This window comes from Canis lupus, chromosome 19, assembly GCF_003254725.2.
Source record: "Canis lupus dingo isolate Sandy chromosome 19, ASM325472v2, whole genome shotgun sequence".
In the NCBI taxonomy this organism is placed as follows: domain Eukaryota; kingdom Metazoa; phylum Chordata; class Mammalia; order Carnivora; family Canidae; genus Canis; species Canis lupus.
This window is the reverse complement of record NC_064261.1, coordinates 12466162-12491092: the sequence shown is the minus strand read 5'-3', so window position 1 is coordinate 12491092 and position 24931 is coordinate 12466162. Positions and strand designations below refer to the sequence as shown.

General features: G+C 48.7%; 1 protein-coding gene and 1 long non-coding RNA gene across 21 annotated transcripts in view; one reads left to right on the top strand and one right to left on the bottom strand.

The window, feature by feature from the left end:
• Positions 1 to 24662, top strand: part of JADE1 (jade family PHD finger 1) — a 63205-nt gene extending 38543 nt beyond the window's left edge. For all 20 annotated transcript variants that reach the window (XM_025420616.3, XM_025420611.3, XM_025420606.3 and 17 more), the window contains 6 exons: positions 2331 to 2542; positions 5816 to 5983; positions 7444 to 7560; positions 11395 to 11916; positions 17141 to 17258; positions 20813 to 24662. In XM_025420616.3, coding sequence (XP_025276401.1) covers positions 2331 to 2542; positions 5816 to 5983; positions 7444 to 7560; positions 11395 to 11916; positions 17141 to 17258; positions 20813 to 21726 — 2051 coding nt within the window. In that variant the 3' untranslated portion in view covers positions 21727 to 24662. The remainder of the gene's footprint in view (positions 1 to 2330; positions 2543 to 5815; positions 5984 to 7443; positions 7561 to 11394; positions 11917 to 17140; positions 17259 to 20812) is intronic.
• On the bottom strand, positions 2967 to 4547 carry LOC112642788 (uncharacterized). Its single transcript, XR_003125451.3, has 2 exons — positions 4054 to 4547; positions 2967 to 3259 (listed from the first exon to the last, which is right to left on the bottom strand). It is a non-coding gene; the product is annotated as an uncharacterized LOC112642788 (long non-coding RNA).
• Positions 24663 to 24931: the final 269 nt, after the last annotated feature.

Genomic DNA, 24931 nt, shown 5'->3' with positions numbered 1-24931 from the left:
TGTGCGGATTACTGAGAATTTGTGCTGTGGGTCCTGGGTGGAGAGAGGCAGCAGAGGTGTTTGTTAGCAGTTTGGCACATAGTAAATATTTAAAGGATGGTAGATTTTGGGGCCCTGAGGGACAAAGACTGCTTTGATTTTTGGATCAGTCCCTGAGCCTAGTTAGTGCAGGGCCCGCCTGCCATATACTGGATGCTTGTTGTGCTGTCCTGCTGCTCATTGGCCTGTTGGAAGGGAGCAGTAGTGCCCACTGAGCCAGGGGAGTTGTTTCTTTCTCCCTATTTGATCATTCAGCTTATTTGGACAAAGTACATTGCCTTCCTCCTGGTCCCTGCTTTTAGGTAGTAATGGCCAGGATATTAGCAAGCCAGGAAGTGGTTTTACACAATCTGCATAAGTTTTCAGAGCTCTCTTGGAACTGAACACCCGTTCAGTTCGAGCTTCAAAGATTAAAGTTCTGCTTTGTAGCAGCTCTGTAAAGGTCAGTATAAAATGCACTTGACTGGCGAGGTGTCCTGTCTGAAGGCATGGGGCGCAGCCACAGACACTGAGCGCCTGGTGGATGGTGTAAGTAATGAGTTCCGGGCTAGCTCACCAGATTGAAAGGTAGTGTGGGATACTTTGGCAAGATGACCATGCGGTTGTGTAACATAAATTGAACATATGCTTTTAGATGTTTGTTTTAGTTTTTTTTTTTTTTTTTAAGATTTTATTTATTTATTTATTTATGAGAGGCAGAGACACAGGCCGAAAGAGAAGCAGGCTTCGTGCGGGGAGCCCAATGTGGTATTCGATCCTGGGACTCCGGGATTACACCCTGGGCCAAAGGCAGATGCTCAGCTGCTGAGCCACCCAGGCGTCCCAGTTTTTACTGGTCTTTGTAATGGTAGAAGTTAATTATAGGGCGTAGGATTGTATTTTCATAGCAAGTGTTGGTTTCAAAACTGGTAGGAGGAATTGAGATATAAGTCCCTGCCTGGCCATGCAGCGGAGTATCTTATCAGTAAATAGCATGTGCCTCTAGGTAGGTGGCTTTTTTGAATATGTGCTTAGAGCTTATCACAGTCAGCTCTGATGTGTTCTCCAGATTTTTAGAAACATGAAGTGTTAATTTGATGGTTTTATATTTATCAGAGTACATAAAAGTTATTGGCTCTAATGACCTTTGTATTGTTCCTTGCCACTTACATGTTCTGTTAGAATATTTTTATAACCTGTTTTTTCTCTCTGCATGAGCATTTTCATTGTAGGAAGTTTGGAATATATCCCACAAATGGAAGAAAATAAAAGTCTTATCTCCCCATTACTGTAACCACGATAACCACTTGAAATTTATTTTTGATCATTCTTGCATAAGAGTGCATTTTATTTGATTCACAATGAGCTGTTTCCTTTGCTTTAGACATTCCTTGTGTTTCTGTCTTTCATGTGTCTGATTAACTATGCATCTCAACTTTGTAAATTCAGAGGGTGAGGAGGGATAAACCAGTTAAAAACATTTGTGTACTCACAGTGAAATCTGTTCTCAGAGCAACATTTTTAAGCAGCAAGAAAGGAATGTTTTTTAGAAGACACCCAAACCATAATATATGGTCATGGTGTTTTGTTTTGTTTTGTTTTTAAAGATTTTATTTATTTGAGAGAGGGAGAGGGAGAAGCAGACTCCCTGCTGAGCCGCGGGCCCCACTTGGGGCTTTATCCCAGGGTCCTGACGCTTAACCAGCTGAGCCGTCCGGGTGTCCTATATTGAAGTCACTTACATATTGTTGTGTATAATGTGATGAAATGACCATTTAACTAACAGTACATATATTTAATATCCTTAAACCCTTCTGGGATTTATCTTTTGCTTTTCGACTTCTGATACTCCCATCTAAAGTGCCTGATCATAAGAAACAAAAGTGTTGCATGGAAGACTTTTTCTGCCTTTTAATTTGAAGAGCCTTCCTTGGAACAGTCTGCAAGGCATTCAGTAGAAAATGTTTGGGACACACGGGATAGGTTTATGTATAAGATTATTTATAAATTGAAAATGCAGATAGACTAATACTGTCTTACTGTAATATTTACTTATTTTTTTAATAAGTAGTTGGTTCTTTTTTTTTTTTTTTTTTTTAAGGTTTTATTTATTCATGAGAGATCCACACAGAGAGAGAGGCAGAGAGAGAAGCAGGCTCCATGCAGGGAGCCCGACATGGGACTCGATCCTGGGTCTCCAGGATCGCTGGGCTGGGCTGTAGGCTGCGTTAAACTGCTGAGCCACCAGGGCTGCCCTGTAATATTTATTAATAGGGTCTTATTAAAATGTTCTTGTGGCACTTTTCCTTCAGGAATGCCTGAATTAGATGAGTACACCATGGAAAGGGTCCTGGAGGAATTTGAGCAGCGGTGCTATGACAATATGAATCATGCTATAGAGACTGAGGAAGGCCTGGGGATCGAATATGATGAAGATGTTGTCTGTGATGTGTGCCAGTCACCTGATGGTGAGGACGGCAATGAGATGGTGTTCTGTGACAAATGCAACATCTGTGTGCACCAGGTATGTGGGCTCCAGGATGAAGCCACTCGGGGTGTAAGTGCACCTGCTGCCAAGTAGGCCAGAGGTCTTCCTACAGATGGGGTCTGTTTTCCTGCTGTCCTAAGTGAGTTAAGGAAGTGGGTCCTATGAACGAAATCTTTTGTTCCTAATAGGTTCTTAGAGTATTTGAAGTATTTCCTACTACTTGTTACAACTGGAAGTATAGGCTGCTCTGTGGAAATCTTCCCTCACATAATGTTTTTAATTCTATCCATAGAAGTAAGGTTTACTTAAAAGGAATCTGTGAGCCGCCCTGCCCTGGCTTTCACACCTGAGTTTAGATGTTAACACTGTGGTGGGAGGGGTGAGGCGGGTGGAGGGCAGTTTCTACAAGGTGGTTAGTTTGCTGTATTAGTGTGTGCCATAACCCACAAACTGGGTGGACTAAAACAACAGGCGTTTATTATTTTGCAGTTCTGACCACTAGAAATCTGGAATCACGGGGTGTTGGCAGGGCCCGTCCCCTCAGAAACCTGTAGAGGAATCCTTCCTTGACTCTGGCTTCTGGTGATTTGTTCACAATTGTCGTGCTCTTTGGTTTGCAGCTGCACAATTCTAGTCTCTGCCTTTGTTGTCACGTGTGTCCTGCTGTGTCTGTGTCTTCAAGCATGGCCATCTTTCAAGGACACCCGACTCTAGTAGGACACCATCCTTAACTGATTCCATCTGTTTAGGACCCTGTTTCCAGATAAGGTCACATTCTGAGGGACTGTGGTTAGGGCTGCCTATCTCTAGGGAACATAGTTCAACCCAGAACATTTTTAATGTGTTCCTATATAAACCGTGATGTTAAAGAAGAGTGAGGAGGCTCCTTTTCTTAAATGTTATTTCATGTCCTGTCTGATGCCCACTGGCACTTGGTGGTTGCTTGCCAATCCACAGAAAGGTAAATCCTTCAGGTTCAGTAAGGATGGGCCCTGGGTGATCTTTAAAAGCTCGTGACAGTCTGTCTCTCTTCTCTATTTATTCCTTAATGCAGTAATGAAGTAATTTGGATTTCTGTGGGGACACGTGTTCCTATGTCCTTCTTAGGGTTTTATTTTTTATTTATTTATTATTTATTTTTTAAAAGACTTTATTTATTTATTCATGAGAGACACACACAAAGAGAGGCAGAGACACAGGCAGAGGGAGAAGCAGGCTCCATGCAGGGAGCCCGACATGGGACTCAATCCGGGGTCTCCAGGATCACACCCTGGGCCGAAGGCGGCGCCAAACCGCTGAGCCACTGGAGCTGCCCTATTTTTTATTTTTTTAAAAGATTTTATCTATGCATGAGAGAGGCAGAGATGTAGGCAGAGAGCGAAGCAGGCTCCACATAGGGAGCCTGATGTGGGAGTTGGTCCTGGGACCCCAGGATTACGCCTGAGCAGAAGGCAGGCGCCCAATGCTGAGCCACCTAGGCATCCTACTATTAGGGTTTTAAAAGGCTGTCATTCATCTGTTGATGTGGAGATTTAAAACAAACTTACAGACTTAATTTGTCTTCCTGCTGGGCTTCTCCTCTACCTGAGGACATCAGGAGGAGCTTACACAAGGCTGCAGTCTCTTGCTGTAGTCGTGTTGAAGGCTACCTATTGGCTCTAGATTTTCAGATTATCTGGGAAGTTTGCTGGATAATGGAATTTCTGAAGTGATTGTGTGTCAAGATCACCGTGACCACCAGTGTCACCCGGTTTGTTGCTAAAAATTCCCTTCCTAGATGAAGCTTCAAGTCTTTTTTGTGCTATTTTCCTTATTTATTTTTCTCTCCCTGAGAATTTTGTTTGAAAACACCGGTTCTACTTGAAAACCAGTTGAACACCTGTCTTATAAATGGGCTCCCTGATGCGAAGGTGGGCTGGCTGCTCAGCGTCCCAGTGCGGTTTGGTCACAATAGTTGGAGCAGGGACTTGGGACCCTGGGCACCCACCCCACACTGTGCCCAGTTTTCAGCAGTGCTGCGTTGTTCTCGTGCCTTCATGTTTATTACTTCATCTTCTTTTTGAGATGCTCTTGAGGCTTCCCTTGAATGCCTACTGTATTTAATCTTTTCATTTAACGTAGACTTGATTGTCCAGTTAAAAAAAAGGTTTTCTTCAAATGTGACTTTTTCTAGAATGCCTGCTACAGATGTTTTTAGAACTTGAAACCTTACTAGTGCTTCTTAGCTCTGTTAAAAGTTGTTTTTCCAGTAAGTCTGTGTTGAGAGTGGCTTCCTTGGGCCCCGACCCAGGGCTCCTCTGCTCCAGTCTTGGTGTTACTTGACTTCACCCCTCTCTCTCGCTGTGGTTTCCTTTCTGCGTCCTGGATATTCAGATTGCAGAGGGGCTGGGTTTTTCCTGTCTGGAGGATTGGAGCTATGTTACTGTGTCTCTAGACTTCCTGACTTCTGGGTCATTTAAGGATAAAGTTCTGAATGATTTGGTGGTGGTGGTGTTGTTTTTTTTAAGGCTTCTGAATGTGCTCCTGGAACCATCCTGGTTTTGTGTTCACTATTTAACATTTGCCTTCTCTATTTTTGAGCCATCATCTTAATGACTTTAGCGGTGAGATCCTTGATTCCAGCCATTGACGCTGTCTTGGGTAATTTTGCCATCTCCTGCAAAGCAGGCTTTGTTGTAAATATTGGCTGAAGAGCCCAGATTCTCTGTCCACAAGGTCTCCTCTTTCTGTGCCTGTTGCACTCACTTGGGAGAGTGATGGGGTCTAGTGAGGGGATTTCGCGTAGTTGGGGGGAACGTGGGTGCCCCTTCTTCCTTCTGAGCAAGGCCATCTCGTCAGAGACTCAGCTGCTTTGTGTGTTTTTCCCTCACATTGTATCCTACTCACATCGGTCAATCAGAGAAGGAATAGCTTCCCCCACTTAGCCTTCCTTGTGGAGTGTTTTGAGAATTTACTGCCCAATATTTAGGAACCTGGTGTAGATAGGTGTCTGTAGGAATACTGCACAGCAAATATTTTGTGAACCTATTTGTCCTCTAGGAGTGTTCAGGCCCACCCTCTGGTAAATGTGGTAAATAGATATGTGTTTATCCCCGAAGATGCCACATGCCTTCCTGGCTGCTACTGTGAGGCTGCCTGGCATTTTTCCTGAAGGGAGAGGGTCTCCAGCTAGGTGGACATGGGGGTACCTCTATTCTATATTGATAAAATCTTTCTAGGTATTTTTAAAGTTAGTAGATAATGTAGGGAAAGAAATGAATCTTTTCTTCTTTCTGTGTTTTCCTTGGGGGCTGTGCTGTGGCTTCACAGGCCTGTTACGGAATCCTCAAGGTCCCGGAGGGCAGTTGGCTGTGCAGGACATGTGCCCTGGGGGTTCAGCCAAAGTGTTTGCTGTGTCCCAAGAAAGGCGGAGCGATGAAGCCTACCCGCAGTGGCACCAAGTGGGTCCATGTCAGCTGTGCTCTGTGGATCCCTGAGGTAGGTGTGGTTTTTAATAGTAGCTTAGCTCAGGAGGTACTCCTGGCTTTGAGCTGGGGGTGAGGATGGGGAGCCGTTTGTAAATATGGGGTACTATAGCTGATGAATAAAAAGACACATTTTTTAAAAAAGATTTTATTTATTTATTCATGGAGAGACATAGAGAGGCAGAGACACAGAGGGAGAAGCAGGTTTCCTGCAGGTAGTCTGATGTGGGACTCAATCTCGATCCCAGGACCCCGGATCATGATCTGAGCCAAAGGCAGACGCTCAACCACTGAGCCACCCAGGTGCCCCAAAAGACACCTTTTAATGGCGGTCTTTTTCTTTCCTCTCCAACCCCCTAAATTGAATACTGAGTGAACTATCATCTTGTCATGGTATATATAGGTTTGTGGGAATGTTTCCTGGAAGCAGCGGTGAGCTGGACTCTCGGTTGTGTTCATTTGAGAAATGTATCCCCGCTCACCCTCGCACCGAGACACGCTCCCAGGAGTGGGGCTGGGTGCTACTCTGGCTTCCCCAGGGATTGCCGCTAAATCCCGGGGCCTGTGAGCTGTCCAGGTAGCACGAGGATGGTTAAAGAATCACTGCTTTAGGTCACATTTGTGTGTGTGTGTGTGTTTTTTTTTTTTTTTTTTTTAAATTAAAATTCTTACTTAGCCTCAACCTTTTTAATTTCAGGTCTGGTCTAATTTATTTCAAGTCCCAGACCTTGACTAATTTAATTTGCATGGCTCAGTATGAGAATATCACTTGTGATTGAAATTTCAGCATTTTTTGGTGTGTGATTTTGGTGCATTTTTCCTCTTGAAGAAAATTATCTGGAACTGATTTGGATTGGAGTTTCATGACTTGGGTTTTGGTAGCACCGGATCTTCTGGTTCAGGGATCCAGGCTGACTGCAGACCGGCTACCTTATTTATCTTGGTAGTTTTCCACTTTGAATGTAGTAATCTTTTCTGACTGAAGAGAATGGTTTTCTTCACTGAGGGCGATACTAAAATTAGCATATATTACTCCATTGTTCACAAACTATTTTAAATATATTTAAGAAGGGTTTTCAGTCTTGATCACCTCCTTGTGGGCAGGGGTGTATTAGATTGCATTGTCCTCATGCAGACCCATCTTGCTGTCAGACACTCAGGTGAGAAGTGACTGTTACTGGTTATCTGCATGTTTACAAACAGGATGTGTATGTCAGATGACCACCCCGGCTTGGTGCGTGGAGGCCAGAGCCTAGGGACTGGGCTCTGGGTTCTCCGCGGTTGCTGGTCCAGAGCTGGCCCCTGCACTGTCTCCGTGCTTGGAAGTAGGGGTTTTGCTCTCCTAGGAGAGGCTACTGTCTGGTAGGAGGTCTGTAGGCGAATAGAAGATCTTTGGGTTTCTACTGCCCCTGCTCAGCTCTTGTTTGCTTGATGGCCTCTGCCACCCTGTCTTGCTATTCCTTGGGTCTCTAGGTGAGCATTGGCAGCCCTGAGAAGATGGAACCCATCACGAAGGTGTCTCACATCCCCAGCAGTCGGTGGGCGCTGGTGTGTAGCCTCTGCAACGAGAAGTTTGGGGCCTCCATACAGGTAATGCATTTAGTCATAATGGCATCATTTTCCTTCTTTGTGCTTGGGGGCTGGACGAAGGAGGGCTCTGGGAACCGTCCACGCATTTGGGGATGGGTCTAGAAGCCAGAGAGCAGAACAGGGTTCTCACCACTCTTGTGAGGCTGCCGAGGAACGGCTCCAGCCCAGTGCAGACACCTTTCCCTGGCGGGTCGTGTCCACTGTAACCAGAACCCCAGCTGTAACAATCACAGAGCAACTCAGAAGTGCACCTGAGCTGTAAGGCAGTTCCGCTTTGTCTCTGGTTTCTCCCCTAAGCCCAGCGTTGCAGTTCTTCACAGGCAGACGCCTTCAGGGAAGAACCAGTCTTGACCCTGGAGCGTTGGTCACCCTCCCACTGGTACTTGGAGGGCTGGTGGCGGGCCTCCTGACGCGCCTCCTGACGCTGGTTTAGGTGCGCTCACAGGGCGTGAGAGGCCTTCCCTGCTCTCTGTTCCAGATCGACTCGGTGTGCCTCTGTTTTTGTGGTTGGTAGAAGAGATTCCTTGGAGCCCCAGCTGGGTAAAGGGCCCCCCCGCAAGGTGCTGCAGCGAGTGCCGTTTGCAGAAGCGGTTATCCGAACCCAGGTTGGATATCTGATTCGTCCTGGCTTCCATCACGTGTGGGGACCGGAGTGGGGTGGGGGAAACGGTTTTGTTAAAACGGCCTGCGTTTTCCGTGTCCACACAACACACCGACAGGTGTCAAGAATCCTTAGGTAGACAGAATTATGGTGGGAATGTAAATGACCTGCTGGTTTTTCAGGTTTTATAAAAGGTTAATTTCCAGGCTTCCCGTTATCAGCATGTAGAGTCATGACTTAAGACACTGAGATGCTGTTTCCTTCACCAGGGATTTCAGATGCTGTTTGTGGCGGACACTGGCCCTAGAGATGGAGTCCAGCTCTTTGGGTGGGGGGCGGGGCGCTCCCAGCTCAGGGCCACAGGCTGGTCCTCCGTCTCCATAACACATCCTAAGAGCAGAGGCCCGGTTTGCCTCCGTCTCCTCTCTCGACACAGAAAACACAACGGATCAGCACAGATGCAAACTGCCAGGCTTAGGTTTTAAGGAAATGACCTCACTGGGCAAAGTCATTTTGGCTGATAAATTCTTCTTTCAGTAGAGTTAGCCCCTGGCTGGAGGTTTTAAAAAGTTTTCATTTTGTAAGCCTGGTATTTCTACTTTTCTTCATTATCACCTCCACTGGAGTTCTGGAATCCAAAATGTAACAGAGATGGAGAGGGTGAGGCATGAGATTGCTGGTGGGATTTGGCTGTAGACCTAAAAAACAGCGTGGGGTTTTTGCATGTGAATAGATTCGGTTTAAAACTAAAACGTGGCAAAACCCTCCGGTATTTATGGGAGAGAATGGAAGAGACATTGTTTAAAAACCTCAGAGTTAAAGCCCAAGCGTTAGGGCCCTGCAAGCGCGTCTGTGTGCCGACCTACCCGGTGAGCACTTGCAGGACTGCGGCCGAGGGAAGTGGAAGCTCCTGCCTTCCCTGGCACCGGCGTCCTCTGCGGATAGAGTTTCTGCCCTTCCTGAGTACACCCGTCCTGCCCCGGCACCGACAGCGAGACGTGGGCGCGTGAGATCTTGGTTTCTTCTTTGAAGAGAGGACGATAAAATGACTTTCTGGCTGCCGCTGAGCTCTTTTTTCCCAGAGCATTAATTTGAGGGAGAAAAGGCCAAGTTAGTGTGTGATGATTTTTCATATCTTCACAGAATAATAGAGTGATTTTTATTAAAGAATTCCTCTCTGAAATGTCTGCAGCTGTGAAGGCTCTGGTTTAGGTTTCCGTAACATCTGTTTGCTGAGTCAACCTGAAGAGGAAAACCCGGAGGAAGGCCGCTTGGCGCCTTTACACAGCCCGGTAGAAGTGGTAGAAGTACTCCGCCGCGGCGCGTCCCGTCCCCGTCCCCGTCCCCGTCCCGTCCCCGTCCCCGCCCCGGGTCGGGGCGCGCGGTCCCGCCCTCCGCTCCCCCCTCCGCTCGGCTCTGCGCCCCGGCCTTCAGGGGTCGCGGCCGGCGGGCGTGCGTGCTCTGTCCCCGGAGCCTGTTTGACGCATTGCTTGGGGTGCAGGTTATTTATGGGTGAAATTAGAGATTTATGTTCGTTCACGTACTTTACGTTTTGTCGTGGGGGAGTGGTGAGGGGGCTGGGGTTGCTGTACTTCTGGGCAAAGGAGACTGGAGAAGCGGAAGGCGTGCTGGCCGGCGGGAGTCCGTCCGAGGTGCGGTGACGGGGGCAGAAGCCCCGACTCCAGCCTCCGCCGTTTGTGGGCCCGGGGCCCCCTGAGGAAGGTTCGTTAGGCTTCTCGGCTGCGGTCCTGGCCGCCGGGGCTCGGCCTCCCGCGGGTCCACGGTTGCTTTCAGGGGACTGGCTGCAGTGGCCGCAGGGAGCCTCCTCCCGGAGCCCCCGCCAGGCGGAGGGGGCCGTTGTGAGCGGGAGGGCGCAGCCTCCGTGTGACCACAGGAAGCGGCCCTTCAGGGTCCTGCGCCCGGGCCGTGGGCAGCGCCCGGGTGGGCCAGGCCCCGAGGCCTTCCCTCGCGCCCCCGGCGGAGCTGCTTGGCCTTCTGCACCCCGAGGAGGCCTTTCCATCCCCCCTCCTGGGCTGGCTTCCCTCCTTCTCCCCTTCTTTCCTCCTCTTCCAGGGGTTTCGTATTCACTCTCCTCAGACTTGAGCAGCCCTCGGCTGCTTGGAGGAAACGTACCGTTTGTTTTCCCACTCGTGTTGGGCTCTTCCTGCCTGGAAGGAAGAGTGAAGACTCCTTGAAAAACTCTTGACTAGTGGTTCTTCCGGAAGAGATTCTTCTTCTTGTTCTTGTTCTTCTTTTTTTTTTTTTTTTTGGAAGATTTTATGTATTTATTCATGAGAGACCTAGAGAGGCAGAGACAGAGCAGACTCCCTGTCGGGGAGCCTGACCCGGGACTTGATCCCAGACCCTGGGATCATGACCTGAGCCAAAGGCAGATGCTCTTTGCCACTGAGCCACCCAGGTGCCCCTGAAGAGATTCTTTTTCCAGCTTTTTAATATAAGCACTTTTAAAAGAGTTCAACTCTAGGAAAAGCAGTTAATTCTCAAAGTGTACTCTGTGTCATGAGCACATGTTCTTTTTAGTATAATCTGCATGCTAGACCACCTTTGGCTGCACGTGCCATTTGTATAATTGCACTTGCTATATAAGAGGCGTTTTCTTTATTTTTTATTTTTTTAAGATTTTATTTATTTACTCATGAGAGACACAGAGAGAGAGAGGCAGAGGCACAGGCAGAGGGAGAAGCAGGCTCCATGCAGGGAGCCTGACGTGCCTGACGTGGGACTAGATCGGGGTCTCCAGGATCACGCCCTGGGCCCAAGGCAGACGCTAAACCGCTGAGCCACCCGGGCTGCCCGAGGCATTTTCTTTTAAAAAATTTGAGAGAGAGCATGCATACACCTGAGTGGGGGGAGGGGCAGGGGGGGAGGAAGCAGGCTCTCCGCTGAGCAGGGCTTCTGTGGAACCCCATCCCAGGACCCCATGATTGGGATCATGACCCTAGCTGAGGGCAGCCGCTTAACCCACTGAGCCACCCAGGCTGCCAGAAGAGTTACATGGTTTGGTTTATGAAACTTTTCATCTAAAGAATGACTTTAAGCCCATGCTTTACCTTATTTAACATATGACCAGAGGTGCCAGGGTTAACGTCTCCTGGCACATGCTGGAAGTTCCACTCACCTGTGCATGTGTGCGGAGGGTGCGTAGCTCCAATGGGCTTCAGCCACTGTGGCTCCGTGACCGTCTTTTCTCTTGTTCTCTGTGTTCTTTGCAGTGCTCTGTGAAGAACTGCCGCACCGCCTTCCACGTGACCTGTGCTTTTGACCGGGGCCTGGAGATGAAGACCATCTTGGCGGAGAATGACGAAGTCAAGTTCAAGTCCTACTGCCCGAAGCATAGCTCTCATAGAAAACCTGAGGAGAGCCTTGGGGAGGGGGCCGCTCAGGAGAACGGGGCTTCTGAGTGCTCCCCTCGGAATCCGCTGGAGCCTTTTGCAAGCCTGGAGCAGAATCAGGAGGAGGCCCACCGGGTTAGTGTCCGTAAGCAGAAGCTGCAACAGCTGGAAGATGAGTTCTACACCTTCGTCAACCTGCTGGATGTGGCCAGGGCCCTGCGGCTGCCCGAGGAAGTGGTGGATTTCCTGTACCAGTACTGGAAGTTGAAGAGGAAGGTCAACTTCAACAAGCCCTTGATCACTCCAAAGAAAGATGAAGAGGACAATCTAGCGAAGCGGGAGCAGGATGTCTTGTTTAGGAGGCTGCAGCTGTTCACTCATCTGCGGCAGGACCTGGAGAGGGTAATGATTGACACTGACACCTTGTAGTGACTTAGAAAAGAAGATTGCAAAGAGGCGGCTGCTTGCCCAGAGCAAGGAACGGTAGCCAGTTCATTTACTCTCAGACCCTGTACATACTGCAGCATGAGGTTGTGTTGGTTCAATATATTTATGGGCCGGTAAACTCCTGTACATACGTGTAAGACTGCCCCAGAGCGGGGGGCTCCTCTGTGATATACTAAGACACTTTCCCACTAATCCGCGCGGTTCTGTAAGATCAAATGGGGTGTGTCCCCTCCCCCCTTCATTCCAGTACTAGAGGGACCTGAGCCCCAGGAAGATGACCAGGGCGTTGGCTGAACCGTTTGTGCCACCTGAGTTAGAAAACCAGGTGGATCTGAACCCTGGTAGGGGCGGGTGAAGTAGGAAGAGCTCTTGTTCAGCCCGGGGAGACCTGGGTGCTGGTGCCGCTCTGGCCCGCCTTCGTTTCTTGGCGAATTCCCAAGTGGGCAGTGGGTGCTGGCGTGTGGGCATGAACTTCCGTACAGCTGCGTATCCGTTCCAGAAGGTACTGCAGGCAGTGAGGTGCTAAGTGCTACCTGAGGCAGGGTAGCTCTGCTGTGCGTGTGTGCTCGCGTGGCCCGGGGCGGGGCAGGGTCCCTGGTGCCCGGGGCTGCCTGTCCCACCAAGGAGCTTCTGGGAGCTCAGCCCACCACTAGGTCACGCTGCTGGATTGCTGAGTGTAGTGGCCCTGGGCTCCCAGAGCCGCGGCTGATGGCACTTCCTCAACCGCCGACTCCGGGTCTGGATCTCCCCTCCCTGCTGCGGGAATACTAGGAGCGGGCTGTCTTCCCTCCTCCGGGGCCTCCTGTCCCCGTAGTTTCTGGCAGAGGCTTGCTAACTGGGGAGGCGTCTCGGAGCAGCCCACGTTCAGTTCATTAGTGCTCGGCAGCGGGGACCCAGGCCCTCTGTCTGGCCTGACGCATCCTGCACCAAAAGGCACCCAAGTGGCCTCAAACAGTTAATGCATCTTCCCCAAGCACCTGACTTCCTAGCAGGGAGTGATTCACCTGCCTGGGAGAGGAGCTGACCCATGGATGACGTGAAGTGCGGGTGTGGGCAGAGCAGGGATGAAGCGGAGGAGTGTGTTAAGCCCAAAGTCCCAGATCTCCCAGAGACCCGCATGGCCCTGCTGAAGATGGCACGGGCGCGGAGGAGGACGTGTTCATGAGACTTCCTTTTAGTAGGAGACTGAGTGCCCGCGGGCCAGCTTGTTGTGACCCCCTGGAGCAGGTTAGGAGTCCGATTTAGGCGGAGGCCTCCGAGCAGGGAGGCAGGCAGGCGGGCAGGCAGGCGCGAGGGCGGGGAGGCTCTTCCGCTGCCGTGCCCCCCCTGGTGGTGAGTGTAAAGAAGACCTCGCCTCAACCACACGTATGTGGCATTTTTGTTAAGAGAGGAGAAAGGGATCAGGAGGATTAACTGAATCCTGGTGAGAAGCCATTATTCCCAGCCTGACGACCGCTGTACTTGGGGTGCATGAGCTATGGAGTCAGCTGGTCCTCGGGAGGGAGGACGAGAAGTCTACATGTTTGGACTGTGTCTGTCTCATGATCACCACAGAATAAAAGTGTAGAAAATGCTTGTGGTGTACTAACTCTTTTCTGTACTTCAGTTATGCAGATTAACACGCACTTATAATTAAATTCTAAACATTTTTTTTTTTTGGAGTCATCGCTGTTGGTTTTGAAGTAGAATGATACCAATGATGTATGAGAAACAGGGAATAAATCAGGATTTTTGTGTGTGTGTGTGTGTGGCATTACTTACATTTACTTCATTAAAAGCCTAAGAGATTTTAGGGAATTTAGTGTTAGTTTAAAATGGGCTCATTATAATGAAAGATAGGTTTTCCAGAATTTGCCATGAGGCCTGTGATGGTGGAGGCTTTAACAAAAAAACCTGGAAGTCTTTGCCCCCGAGCGCTGCACAGTGCTTTGTAATTATAGACAATAAGTATATCAGGCCAAAGGTTCATTAGGGCGGGGGTGACCAGAACAAATCCTAAATTACTTTTGTTTCTCAACGAAGTTAGGATTCTGCTGAGCCCCACAGTAGTGGTTCGTAGCCGGTACGCAGAGTCCGGGAATACACGGGGCTGGCGTAAAGGCTGCGGTCAGTCCTAAAGTGACCAACAGCTTTCATTAGGGAAGCAAACAACTGCACGGTGATGGGAATGGCTCGCTCTTGCAGATACACACCTGGGGGCATTCCACACCCGGGAACCTTCTGGATCGGAAGGGAAAGTGAGGTGGCAGGAGCGGGTTTTAGAGGAGGGCTGGGGAGCCACAGCCTTAAGAAGACACGGTTGCTGAGATGTGGTCTGTGGCTGTGTCCAGGTCCCGAGCTGGCCGCCTGGCTCTGGTGGGGTTCCTGTCCCCTGGACCCTGTCTTAAAGATGTAGCAAACCTCCGTAAAGCAAGGGCGTGCCTTCTCAGATAAAGCCGTGCCCTGCGCTTGAGGCTGGCCAGCTCCTGGGCAACTGCCCTACTTGACACTCCGTGGGATGGATGGTCACCACCGAGAATCAGGCCACAGTTGTCCCCCGACAAACGACGTATCACGCTTTAGTGTGCGAGCAGTGTTTGAGACCCTTCTTGGATTCCTGAGGGCGGTGGTGCTCAAGAGTGTGGGCCCCAAGCAGCCGCAACATTACCTGGAAACCTAGCGCGGCGCAAGGTCTTGGAACCCCCACTATTGACTCCAGAACCGTGGGCAGGGCTGGGGGTAGTGGTCAGCATTCTGTCTTGGGTCCCCACGTGTTTCTGTTGGGGAATCCCTCCCTTTGGGGAAAAGCTGTCTGTGCTTAGGGAGGTGTGCGTGCACCCACGGACTGGTCTTCCTGGGAACTCCTTGCTGGCAGCTGGGGGCAGATGAGGCCGGGGAGGGTTGAAGGTGAGGAAGGGCCGAGCAGGGGATGTCGCAGGGGATGTCGCAGGGGATGTCGCAGGGGATGTCGCAGGGGATGTCGCAGGGGATGTCGCAGGGGATGTCGCAGGGGATGTCCGGTCCCAGCAGGGGCGCTGATGGAACTGTGCCCAACGAGGGTTCTGTGCAGAAGGGAGGGAGGGCTTCGGGCGCTCCCTTCCTCCATGGGGTAAGCCAGGCCTGGTGGACTCGGGGCGCTTTGTCCCACTGAAAACCCACCGTGGCCTTGGCTTTTTGGTGTTCTGGGTAGAGGTTTCTCAGCAGAGACCAGGGGAATGGGGGGATTTGCCCGCTCAGCAGCTGGGGAGGCCTTTCCTGGAGCTGGTGCTTGAAGCTCCCGGAGCCCGGTACTAGGCCAAGTTCAGGGACTCGGCTTTCCCTTTACTCTCTGTTTTCGTGGGGAGTCTCCAGGGCCAGAGCTCTAAGTATCCTGGCTGTACATCGGACGTGAAGAGCGTGACTCCCGTCTCCTAGGATGTCAATTTGCCCCCTATTTCCACAAGTCCGATTCCTTGGTGTAAAAGCTGTTGTCCAAGAGTTTTTAATCTGTGATACGGGTCTAGGTCTTGCCTCTCTGAGCCTCCATGCCTAATACCCACCGCCCCCCACCCCCCGGTGGAACAATACTTCTCAAAGACAGTAGTAGCCTGGTAGCCACTTCCATTCCCACATTGGCCAGAATTTTTATAAAGGACCCCTACTTCCTGGCCTGGGCCCGGAGGCTGTCAGGAGGGGCCTTAGCCGGGGTGAATTCCACCAAGATAGTATTTATATTTACTCCGAGACCGGGAGGGGGATTTTCTGTTCAATTCTTTAATTCTACCTACGTGCACATGTGCACACGCACATATCTCTACAGCAAGAGGAGGTGTTAGGCACATCCTGAGTAGTCCCTGACTTGGTGCCTGTGTGTTAGGCCAGGAACCTCCACCACGATGCAAGTGTGAAAGCCGGTCAGCCTGTTGTCTCTGTGCCTCCTGTCCTTGCACACAGGACAGCCTTGAACACCGCTCCAGGAAGAACAGCTGGAACCACTAGGGTTCATGAAGGATTGGAAACCTCGGGAGGCGCCGGCTCAGAGCCAGAGCGCCAAGTTCCGTGCGTGCGGCTGTTGCCATCCCTCCTTACGGAGCACGTTGATGACCTTGGTTGAAGAAAGGTGGCAGGGGAAGGGGCCCCTCCCCAAGGACTGTAGTCCCCCCTCCCCCCCCCCCCCCCCAAATGGGACCTGAGAGGGCTCTAGGGCCCCTGCGCTCCCACCGCTGGTCTGGTGGTCTCTCCCTGAGGAGGTTCGAGTACAGCCCGTCGTGTTGCGTTTGATATTGGGGTTTTCAGGTGCATGCAACCTGGTCAGGTTTCCCAGTAGGTTCTAGGACTGAAGATGGCTTGGTTATTGACTGTTTTGTTCCTGTTTAGGGAACACCTCTAGGTGTCGAGTTAGTTTGGGTAGTGAGTGTATACGTGTGATCCCCATGTGATCCCTGGTGGCTGCCATCAGATACCAAGTGGAGCTCTCAGCACTTGCGTCTTTCTAGTTATTTACAAATGAATGTGGAAGAAGGTGGTGTCCTGCAGGGAGCTGGACTGGAGGTGCTGACAGCAGGGCAATGGTGGGCAATGGTTCCCTAGCTTTATGTTCTATAGGAACACGTTAGCTGCCTGTGAGCTTCAGATACTGTCTAGTTGACAGAGAAGTTTCCTTGGCTTCTTGATGACCATTTGATCTTCTACTAGTGAGCTCTGCGCAGGGATAATTTTTGGCGGGAGGTTGGGGGTGGGTGGGGTGCTCTTCAGATGGCCCTTTTGACCCTGTGTTTCCCCAATTCTATTTTCAGGAGATAGATGCTGGATAGAGTGGCTTCCGAGCTGCTCTAAAGCCTTAGATCATAGAATTCATAGGAAGAGGACATTGAGGGGGTGATAAGCGGAGTCCTTTGGCAAGAGGTGGCAAGCCTGGACCTGGACCCCAGCGGTCTTCTGCTGGGGTGGGCGCCAGGCTGGGTGCGGTGCAGGCCGCAGGGCTTGTTTGGAGCTCCTCCTACAATCTCTTCTGCGTTGCTCTGCCTACATGGAGGGGTGTGTGTGGAATCCTAGTTAGCAGCCCGAAAGTAGATTAGAGCTTGGATAAAATGTATAAGTACATCTTGATTTCAGATGCCCCTCATGGCCCTAGTAGGACAAATTTCTCAGGTAAAGGAAAAACACCAAAGTACCGTTATAATGTATTGCTTACTTAGAATCTTTATTCTCTACGTTCTAGGTTCGGAACCTCACTTACATGGTGACCCGCAGGGAAAAGATTAAGCGATCTGTGTGCAAAGTCCAGGAACAGATATTCAATCTTTACACTAAGCTCTTGGAGCAAGAAAGAGTTTCAGGTATGCATTAAGCTCTTGTAGGTCAAACAATAGTGCAGGGGTTTGTAAGCCTTAACGTTCTGTTAAGGAAAAAAAAAAAAAAAGCTAATTTTCTTATATTTATGCTATACGAGAATCCGAGCAGCACAGACTTTCATATTCAAAGAAAATCTTTTGGCATTTGAAACATCACACCGTAGGGAAAAGGGCTATGAATCTGACCTCAAATAGGGGTCGAATCCCATATCCTCTACCTGCAGGCCAAACAAGCAAGCCTGTTTTCTGAGGCTCCCTGACTTCTTCCTGTGTAATGTGGGGTTGAGCTCCCAAGCTTCCTACTGGGAGCTCTTCTGAGACTCCAATGTAACGGCAACTTCTCTATTGTGTTGCAAAGCACTCGATAAACTTCAAGTTTCATGGGGACACTTGGGAAGATTTACAGATTCTCTAGCCTTTGGATCCACCTGTAACAGACGGTAAATAAGCAGTGTTAAGACTGTGTACTCCAGGCACACGTCCATGTTCGGAGCACATTCCCAGTGGATGTTTTGGAATAGGTGGAATTTTGAGTATTTTTGAGATTCAGCACCAAGTATTTATTCAGTGTCTTTTACATCGCTCTGAGCGAGGTAAAGTGGAAAAGGGAACTAAGATTCCTGCTTCGTGCGCTGCGGAGAGAGCACACCGTTCCTTGGAGGTGGAGCGCACCGCAGGGCAAGTCTCTGGGACTCTCCATCTGTAAGAGGCCAGGTTCAGGACCCCGACCTCTCGCGGGTCTCTGAGCACGGAGGTGCTGTGGGCATGAACCCTGCCGAGCGGGCATCTGGAAGGATTTCGGAGGAGGAGGGCCCCTGAGGGCTCGGCCAGACCTCGGGTTGGGTCCTCGGGGAGCTGGTCTCTGCGGCCCCGCCCTGCCCGAGGGCCGGAGCCGCGGCATTGGCCTCACTGCCCTGTGCGGCCACAGGAGGCTGACTGGCCTGCTTCTGTGGCTTCTTGTCTCTGTAGGTGACGGACGCAGAAACAACAAAGAAGTGGTTACCTCCTGTTACGTTGAAATCCAAATTCTGGTTTACCTGAAACTATCCGGATACACGGAGCTAGGTGTAAATTGGTCAGCTGAACAAAGAAAGCTTAGGGGGTCTTAATGCTAGTCTCGAGTCGTTACATAGTTAATACTAATGGCATTAATGCACTAATGTTATCCTAGATATTTTCTTCCGGAGAGTAAATATTTTCCAGATGCATCATTAGAGTTTATTAGTTGTAAAACTTTTAAAATAGGTTTTTATAAGTAGGGTTCATAAGCGAAAGCAGTTTGATCGGGATTGTTTCAGGGGGACTTGTTTCGCTCACTGTTCCTACTTGAATGCACAGGAGCGGGACCTAGTTTATCCCCTGCCTTCGTGGCCTACTGCAAACAGCCCGCGCGGAAGGCTGCGGGGTGCAGGTCACCGGCCTCCAGAGCTGCCGCCGTGCAGGCTGGGCCCGTGGAGGGGCGTTCCGTGGCTCTTGTTCAGTAGTTCTGTAATGAGTGATTACCTATAAAAATAAGCTGCAAGGAGCATTTTCATCTGATTTCACTTAGGAGTCCTTTTTCAGGGATATTGCAAGCCGCTTTTTGCATTTCATGGCTCAGGTTTTTATGCGGGTAAGAGATTGAGATTCCTAACCAGGTTAGGAAGTGTTTTGTGTGACACAGCTGTAATGAAATCCTACTGCTCTTCCAGAGAAGGTAAACAAACCCTCCCTCCCCTCTGAGATATGAGCCATACTAAGTATGTTGGGTTGAAAGCAACGTTAAGCTTTCTGCAGGATGCCCCAGGGAATGAAGTGGAAACCCTTTAGGATGCTCCCCCTGCCCCTCTTTTTCCTTTTATCCCAGTTTTAAACTTTCAGTTGTGTTCTTATTCATGTCCCAGGTGGATCTCCTGTCTTAGAAGGTAGATGGTTCCAGGTGAAGTGGAGGAGATGGCTGTGATTGACACATGTCAGTCAGGGTCTGGGGTTAAGGCTCGTGTGCGAAGCTGAGAACCGGCAGGGCCATTCTGCTGGCTGAGTGTGTCCTCAGTGGGGACAGCACTTAATGTGACGACAGAAGTCTGAGGCTTTTCAGAGACGTAGATCCCAGGTAGATGGAAATCAGTTTAGAAAATGACAATCCCTCTTACCTTTGTTTTCCCACAGTACTGAGGAGGAGACACAGAAGTGTGGCTTCGTGAAGGTTGACCCTAAGGTTTGCTTCTTGAAAAGCAAGCGTGTTCAGCTCAGCAGTGGGAGCTGCTAGCCCCGCTCTGTTGACACGCCGTGTTCGTGTCTGCAGAGCAGGGAGGCCTCGGATGGGCTCCTGCCCGGCTGAACCTGGTTTTCCCGGCGGTTTATACCTTACGGGACACAGAACAAGAGAACAACTCTTTACAGATGTCCTCGAGGCTCTTGCAGAAACATGGTCCTTGCGATAAACTCCCGTGTGTTATAAATTCACCCCGGGTTTTTCACACGGAGGGTTATGATTTATCATTAGTTGGTTGTGAGAGGAGTTTAGTGGGTCACCAGCATCAAAAGCAAGTGACATAGAATAGAAAATGTAAGAGTGCCACATCAGATGGAGGAGGCTAATATTTCATGAAGTGTGAGCTTTTAGTGGGTTACATTCTGAAATTTAGTTACTGGGATTTGTAGGAAAAATGTTTGCAAAACACCATTTTAAGTTACCCACGTGTTGGATGCCAGTTCAGTTTAATTCCGTAAATAGGCTTTGCATATAATAGGAAAGATTTTGTTTTTTGTTTTATTTTTTTTAATAGGAAAGATTTTGAAAGACCTTTGCTGTGTGTCAAGAATGAGTTTAAGCACCTTCCTTTCTTGTTTCATGTACTTACATTTGTCCTCATCATATAGCTCGTATTTACTTGGAGAAGGAAACTCTAAAGATGTATCTATCTATTCATTTGCTTATTTCAGAGTGCGTGGGTGCAGGAGAGCGCACGCAGGGTGGAGGGGCAGAGGCGGAGGGAGGAGAGAACCTCAAGCCGACTCCACGCTAGCCGAATGTGGAGTCGCACATGCGGGGCTCGATCCCAAGACCCTGACATCACAACCTGAGCAGGAAATCAAGAGTCAGATCTTTGACTGACTGAGCCAGTCAGGCGCCCCCCAGAGAGGGCAACTTGAAAGCCCCCGGCCCCGCACTGGTGGGTGGGCTCTGGGTCGCGTCGGGGAGCAGGTGCCTAACCATGTGCAGGGGTAGGGGCGCTGACTGACTGGATGGATTCTGCGTGGATTCCTCTTTGAAAGATCGCTTACGTGGTTTGAAGGGAAAGGTTTTTCTGGGGAGGTCGTTTCATGGAAACCTTTGTGAGCTTCGGCTATTTAAGAAAACGCAGCATATTCAGTCTGCAGATTGAACGCAGATTCTTAGGGCAGGTGATATTTTCGTGTGAATTCTTAGAAGCTGGGTGGTGTACGCTGTGCGGTTGGGTGGGAAGTTCGTGTTGATCGGGCCATGCTGGGGACCTAGAGTGGTGTTTTGGGTCTGCTTCTGTAATTTTTCTTTCTTTGTGGTTGTATATTTGTAGGTGTGCCTTCTTCTTCCTGGTCCTCCTCCTCCTTGGAAAACATGCTTTTGTTTAACAGTCCTTCTGTGGGCCCTGACGCCCCCAAGATCGAGGACTTGAAGTGGCATTCCGCGTTCTTCAGGAAGCAGATGGGCACTTCCTTGGTCCATTCGCTGAAAAAGCCCCATAAGCGAGATCCATTGCAGCACAGCACTGGGAGCGGAGGCAAAGCCCTGCCGAAGCAGCCAGACCTGTGTGGTAGAAGGGAGGGGACGGTGGTCCCAGAGGGCTTCTTGAGTTTTGAAAAGACCTTTGCGGAGGCCCGTCTCGTGTCAGCACAACAGAAGAATGGCGTGGTGATGCCAGATTCCGGGGACAGAAGAGACCATCGTCTTCATTGTGATCTCAGCAGGGGAGACTTCAAGGACAGACCTTGTAAACAGAGTCACAAGCCTCTGAGGCCCACGGACCCGTCCCAGCGGCACCTGGACAGCCCGAGAGCCGCCGCCGCCTCCCCTGGCACGGGGCAGTCGGCGCCCGGCTCCAGGAAGGAGATCGTGCCCAAGTGCAACGGCTCCCTCATCCGAGTGAACTATAACCAGACTGCAGTCAAAGTGCCTACGACACCTGCCAGCCCAGTGAAGAACTGGGGAGGGTTCCGGATTCCAAAGAAGGGGGAACGGCAGCAGCAGGGAGAGGCCCACGACGGGGCCTGCCACCAGCACTCAGACTACCCCTATTTGGGCTTAGGCCGAGTTCCAGCCAAGGAAAGGGCAAAAAACAAGTTGAAATCTGACCATGAGAATGACGGGTACGTCCCTGATGTCGAGATGAGTGACTCAGAGAGCGAGGCATCTGAAAAGAAGTGTATACACGCCAGCAGCACTATCAGCAGGAGGACAGACATCATCAGGAGAAGCATTTTGGCCTCTTGATGAAACTGAGGCGGTGTGGGAGCGCTGCGGGCTTGCCGTGGAGTTGCTAGACGAGAGCTCTGACGTGGGGGACGAGCGGAGACCCATCCATCACTCCTGAGCTACACACACACACATTTACTTGCAAGTCAGATTGAATTTTTTTTTCCAGAGTCATTTATAAATCATTGTTGTGAGAAGTGTGTTATCTGCAACTTGTTGAGGAAACACAAGAGTAGATTGTAACCGTCAGACACTAAGACTAGAGGCTGAATTAAACACTAAAATAAGAATGAAATAAGTCTTTGCAGAGGGCAAGGCTTGCGGAAGCCTCACGAGTTTGCACTGCCCTCTGTATTCTTCCCAAAGCACAAACTCTTGGTTACCTGAATACGCGGAATCAGATGCAGTTCTTGAGAAACCCTCACGTACCATTTAACAGCCCATAAAACTTACTTTGTAGGACTGGTAGATGTTGAAGTCATATTTATACTTTGGCCCCCGAGGCTGTTTTTGTTACATTGTAGTTACAGGCAGCAGCTCCGAAGCTTCAGTAACTCTAGGGAATTCATGTATGAATGAGATCAGCAGATGGGGAAGAGAGAATTTTCAAAAAGGTCAGTACTGGAAGATCTGAAGGGCCAGGGCGGAGCTGCTGCAGCTTGCAGATGGAGGGTACGTGGAGCAGGTCCTGCTGCCTGAAGCACCCGAGTGTGTTGTGGGTATAGGACTGGTGGAGGAGAGTAAAGCCATTAGAAAGTTCTGTCTGTGAGAAAGGGCAGTTGGTCCCATTCTTACCAGTCCTCTTGACCTTCCTCTTCCCTAACCACTGCCTTTTGGGCCAGCTTGGGAGCTCCCTGGCCTTGGGCAATACCTGGCCATCTGGCTTCCAACGATACTAATGGCTAGTCAAGTTCAAGTGATGAACTTCCAGACTCTGGTGACCTACGTCCCAGAGCCAACCACTAGTGCGTATGTTGGGGAATCTGGGCTTCCAACATGAACGGATTCCTTAAGAAAAAGGAAAAAAAATGAAAAAGAAAAAAAGAAAAAAAAAAGCAAAATAGGTTATATTTTAAAAACAGTAGAAAGGCAATAAGTTGCGATAACCTCTTACCATTGACCGAGGTGATACGGGAAAGAGACTGAAGTGGAACAGGTTTCCTGGAGTCAGAGTTCTAAGCTCCAATTCGTAACTTGGACTTTCTAATTGCAAATGGCAATAACTAGTAAGTTATCAGCAATAATGAATTTAGCATTAAATTTGACAATGTTCTGTTTTTGCACTCACTGCAGTGCTTATGTATTAAGACAGTGGATAGTGTTAAGGTCCTGTTAATTTTCTTTGGAATTCAATGTAGTTGTGAATCAAACTTAAGAGAAGGAAAGTTTAAATAGCAACGAGATTTAGAATTATGGGCACTTGGAACAAGCCCAATTTCCCCTAAATTATCCTTAGTTATTATCAGTATTCAGATTTCCCGATTCATTTATACATCTGTTTCCATGTGGCAGGGACATTCTGATACTTAACGAGTGATGATTTGAGTTCTGTAGTTCCCTTTCAAGTCTTCCAGGTGATTGTCAACAGCAAAAAAGGCTTATTGAATTCCATCTTGCTATGCAAGTTTTATCGGATGATCAAATAGTAGATCTGATGCATCCCCATTGTATGTATGACATTTTCAGACCAAGTCTTAACTTTTCGAATACATTTTAGTAGCTATTTCAGGGGAGGGGAAAGAATGACCCAGGTTTTTAGATTGACTATTTTTGAGCTATGGGGCTCATCTTGAGAGACTGCTGTCCAGATAAGCTGTTGCTACAGATCTTAGGAGTTTCTTAAAGGATCCAAGTTGTACATTGACTCATAGCATAATTTAAAAACCAGATTTTTTGCCTATGAGCAAAAACATTTTTGCTGGATACAGAAGAAAGGTGGACACTTTTTACAGTTCCCTTTTGACCCTGTACAGCAACAGCTCTGGGTGAGAGTAGAATATATAGAGGGTTAATCTGTCAAGCCATAGAAAGAAAATCTAAATTTTAGTAAGTATATGACCTCTCACCATTTTAAGAGGTAACAGATTCATTTGCACTATTTAGGAATGCTAGTTTTGTGCAAAAATAATGCCTTACCTGTTTTTTCCCCACATTTAGGTTGAAAAGCTTTCAAACGTTCCAAGTTATGCTGAACCAAAAAAACTAAACAAAAAACAAAACAAAAAAAAAATAAAAACCCACACAAAAATAAAAGGCCCACACTTTTTATTCCTGCTTTGAAATGCAAATGGTATAGAGCACGGTTTCTCTGACAGTGTAATGATAGCTTTGTAAGTTAGTTCACGTCCTGCTGGGAACTCTGTATGAGGCGGCCATACGCAGCACCCACCCACCCCACCCACCCCACCCACTTGCACTCTCTTAGTACGAGCCATTCGCTCTGCTTTTCTTTTCTTTTCTTTGAAGCTTTATCTTTCCTTGTGCATCCTGACCAAGAAATATCTTTGATTATGATCAATGTATTATGTCAAAATGTAGGCTAGTTAAACTTTTGTAAAGTTGCCTGGAATGTCATTTGTTAGGTTATAAACACAAAATCGAAATGAAGGGTTCTATGTGTTGTGTACAAATCTTAATTATTTTGAAATGGACAAACTTGTCATTACATTTGTAACCTTGTACAGAGGATTTTTCACTATGTGCCTAGCTTGGTGTCCATTCAGCTAAAATTGGAAAAAAAGGTGCATGAAGAGTTAAAAATCAGAAATTAAACAAAGTATATGTAGAGATGACTATTTTATATTACATGGCCCAATCCTGTATTTATTTCTACCCCCTTTTTGAAAGTATTTATAAAACTAGTTGAGGACAGCTGTATTTTTTTGTTGAACTATTTAGTAGAATTTGTGCCTTTTTGTCTGTATGTGAATAAATGCTGTACATTTTGCAATACATTTTTAAGTGTCTTTTGAAATCTGATTTTGCTAAGTATTTATTTATTTATTTATTTATTTATTTTATTTTATTTATTTTTTTTATTTTGCTAAGTATTTAAAGATGTATGTGACATAGTGGTCCTGAATTGGTGTATGTTGGCCGCCTGTGGGAGAAGAGCACAGATTGGGGCTGGGCTGCTGTGGGCTCAACTCTGAACTCTGAGGGTGAGATGAGACGCTGAAAACTGGTAATGGTTTGATTACCATTAGTAATCAAAGGATCTTCC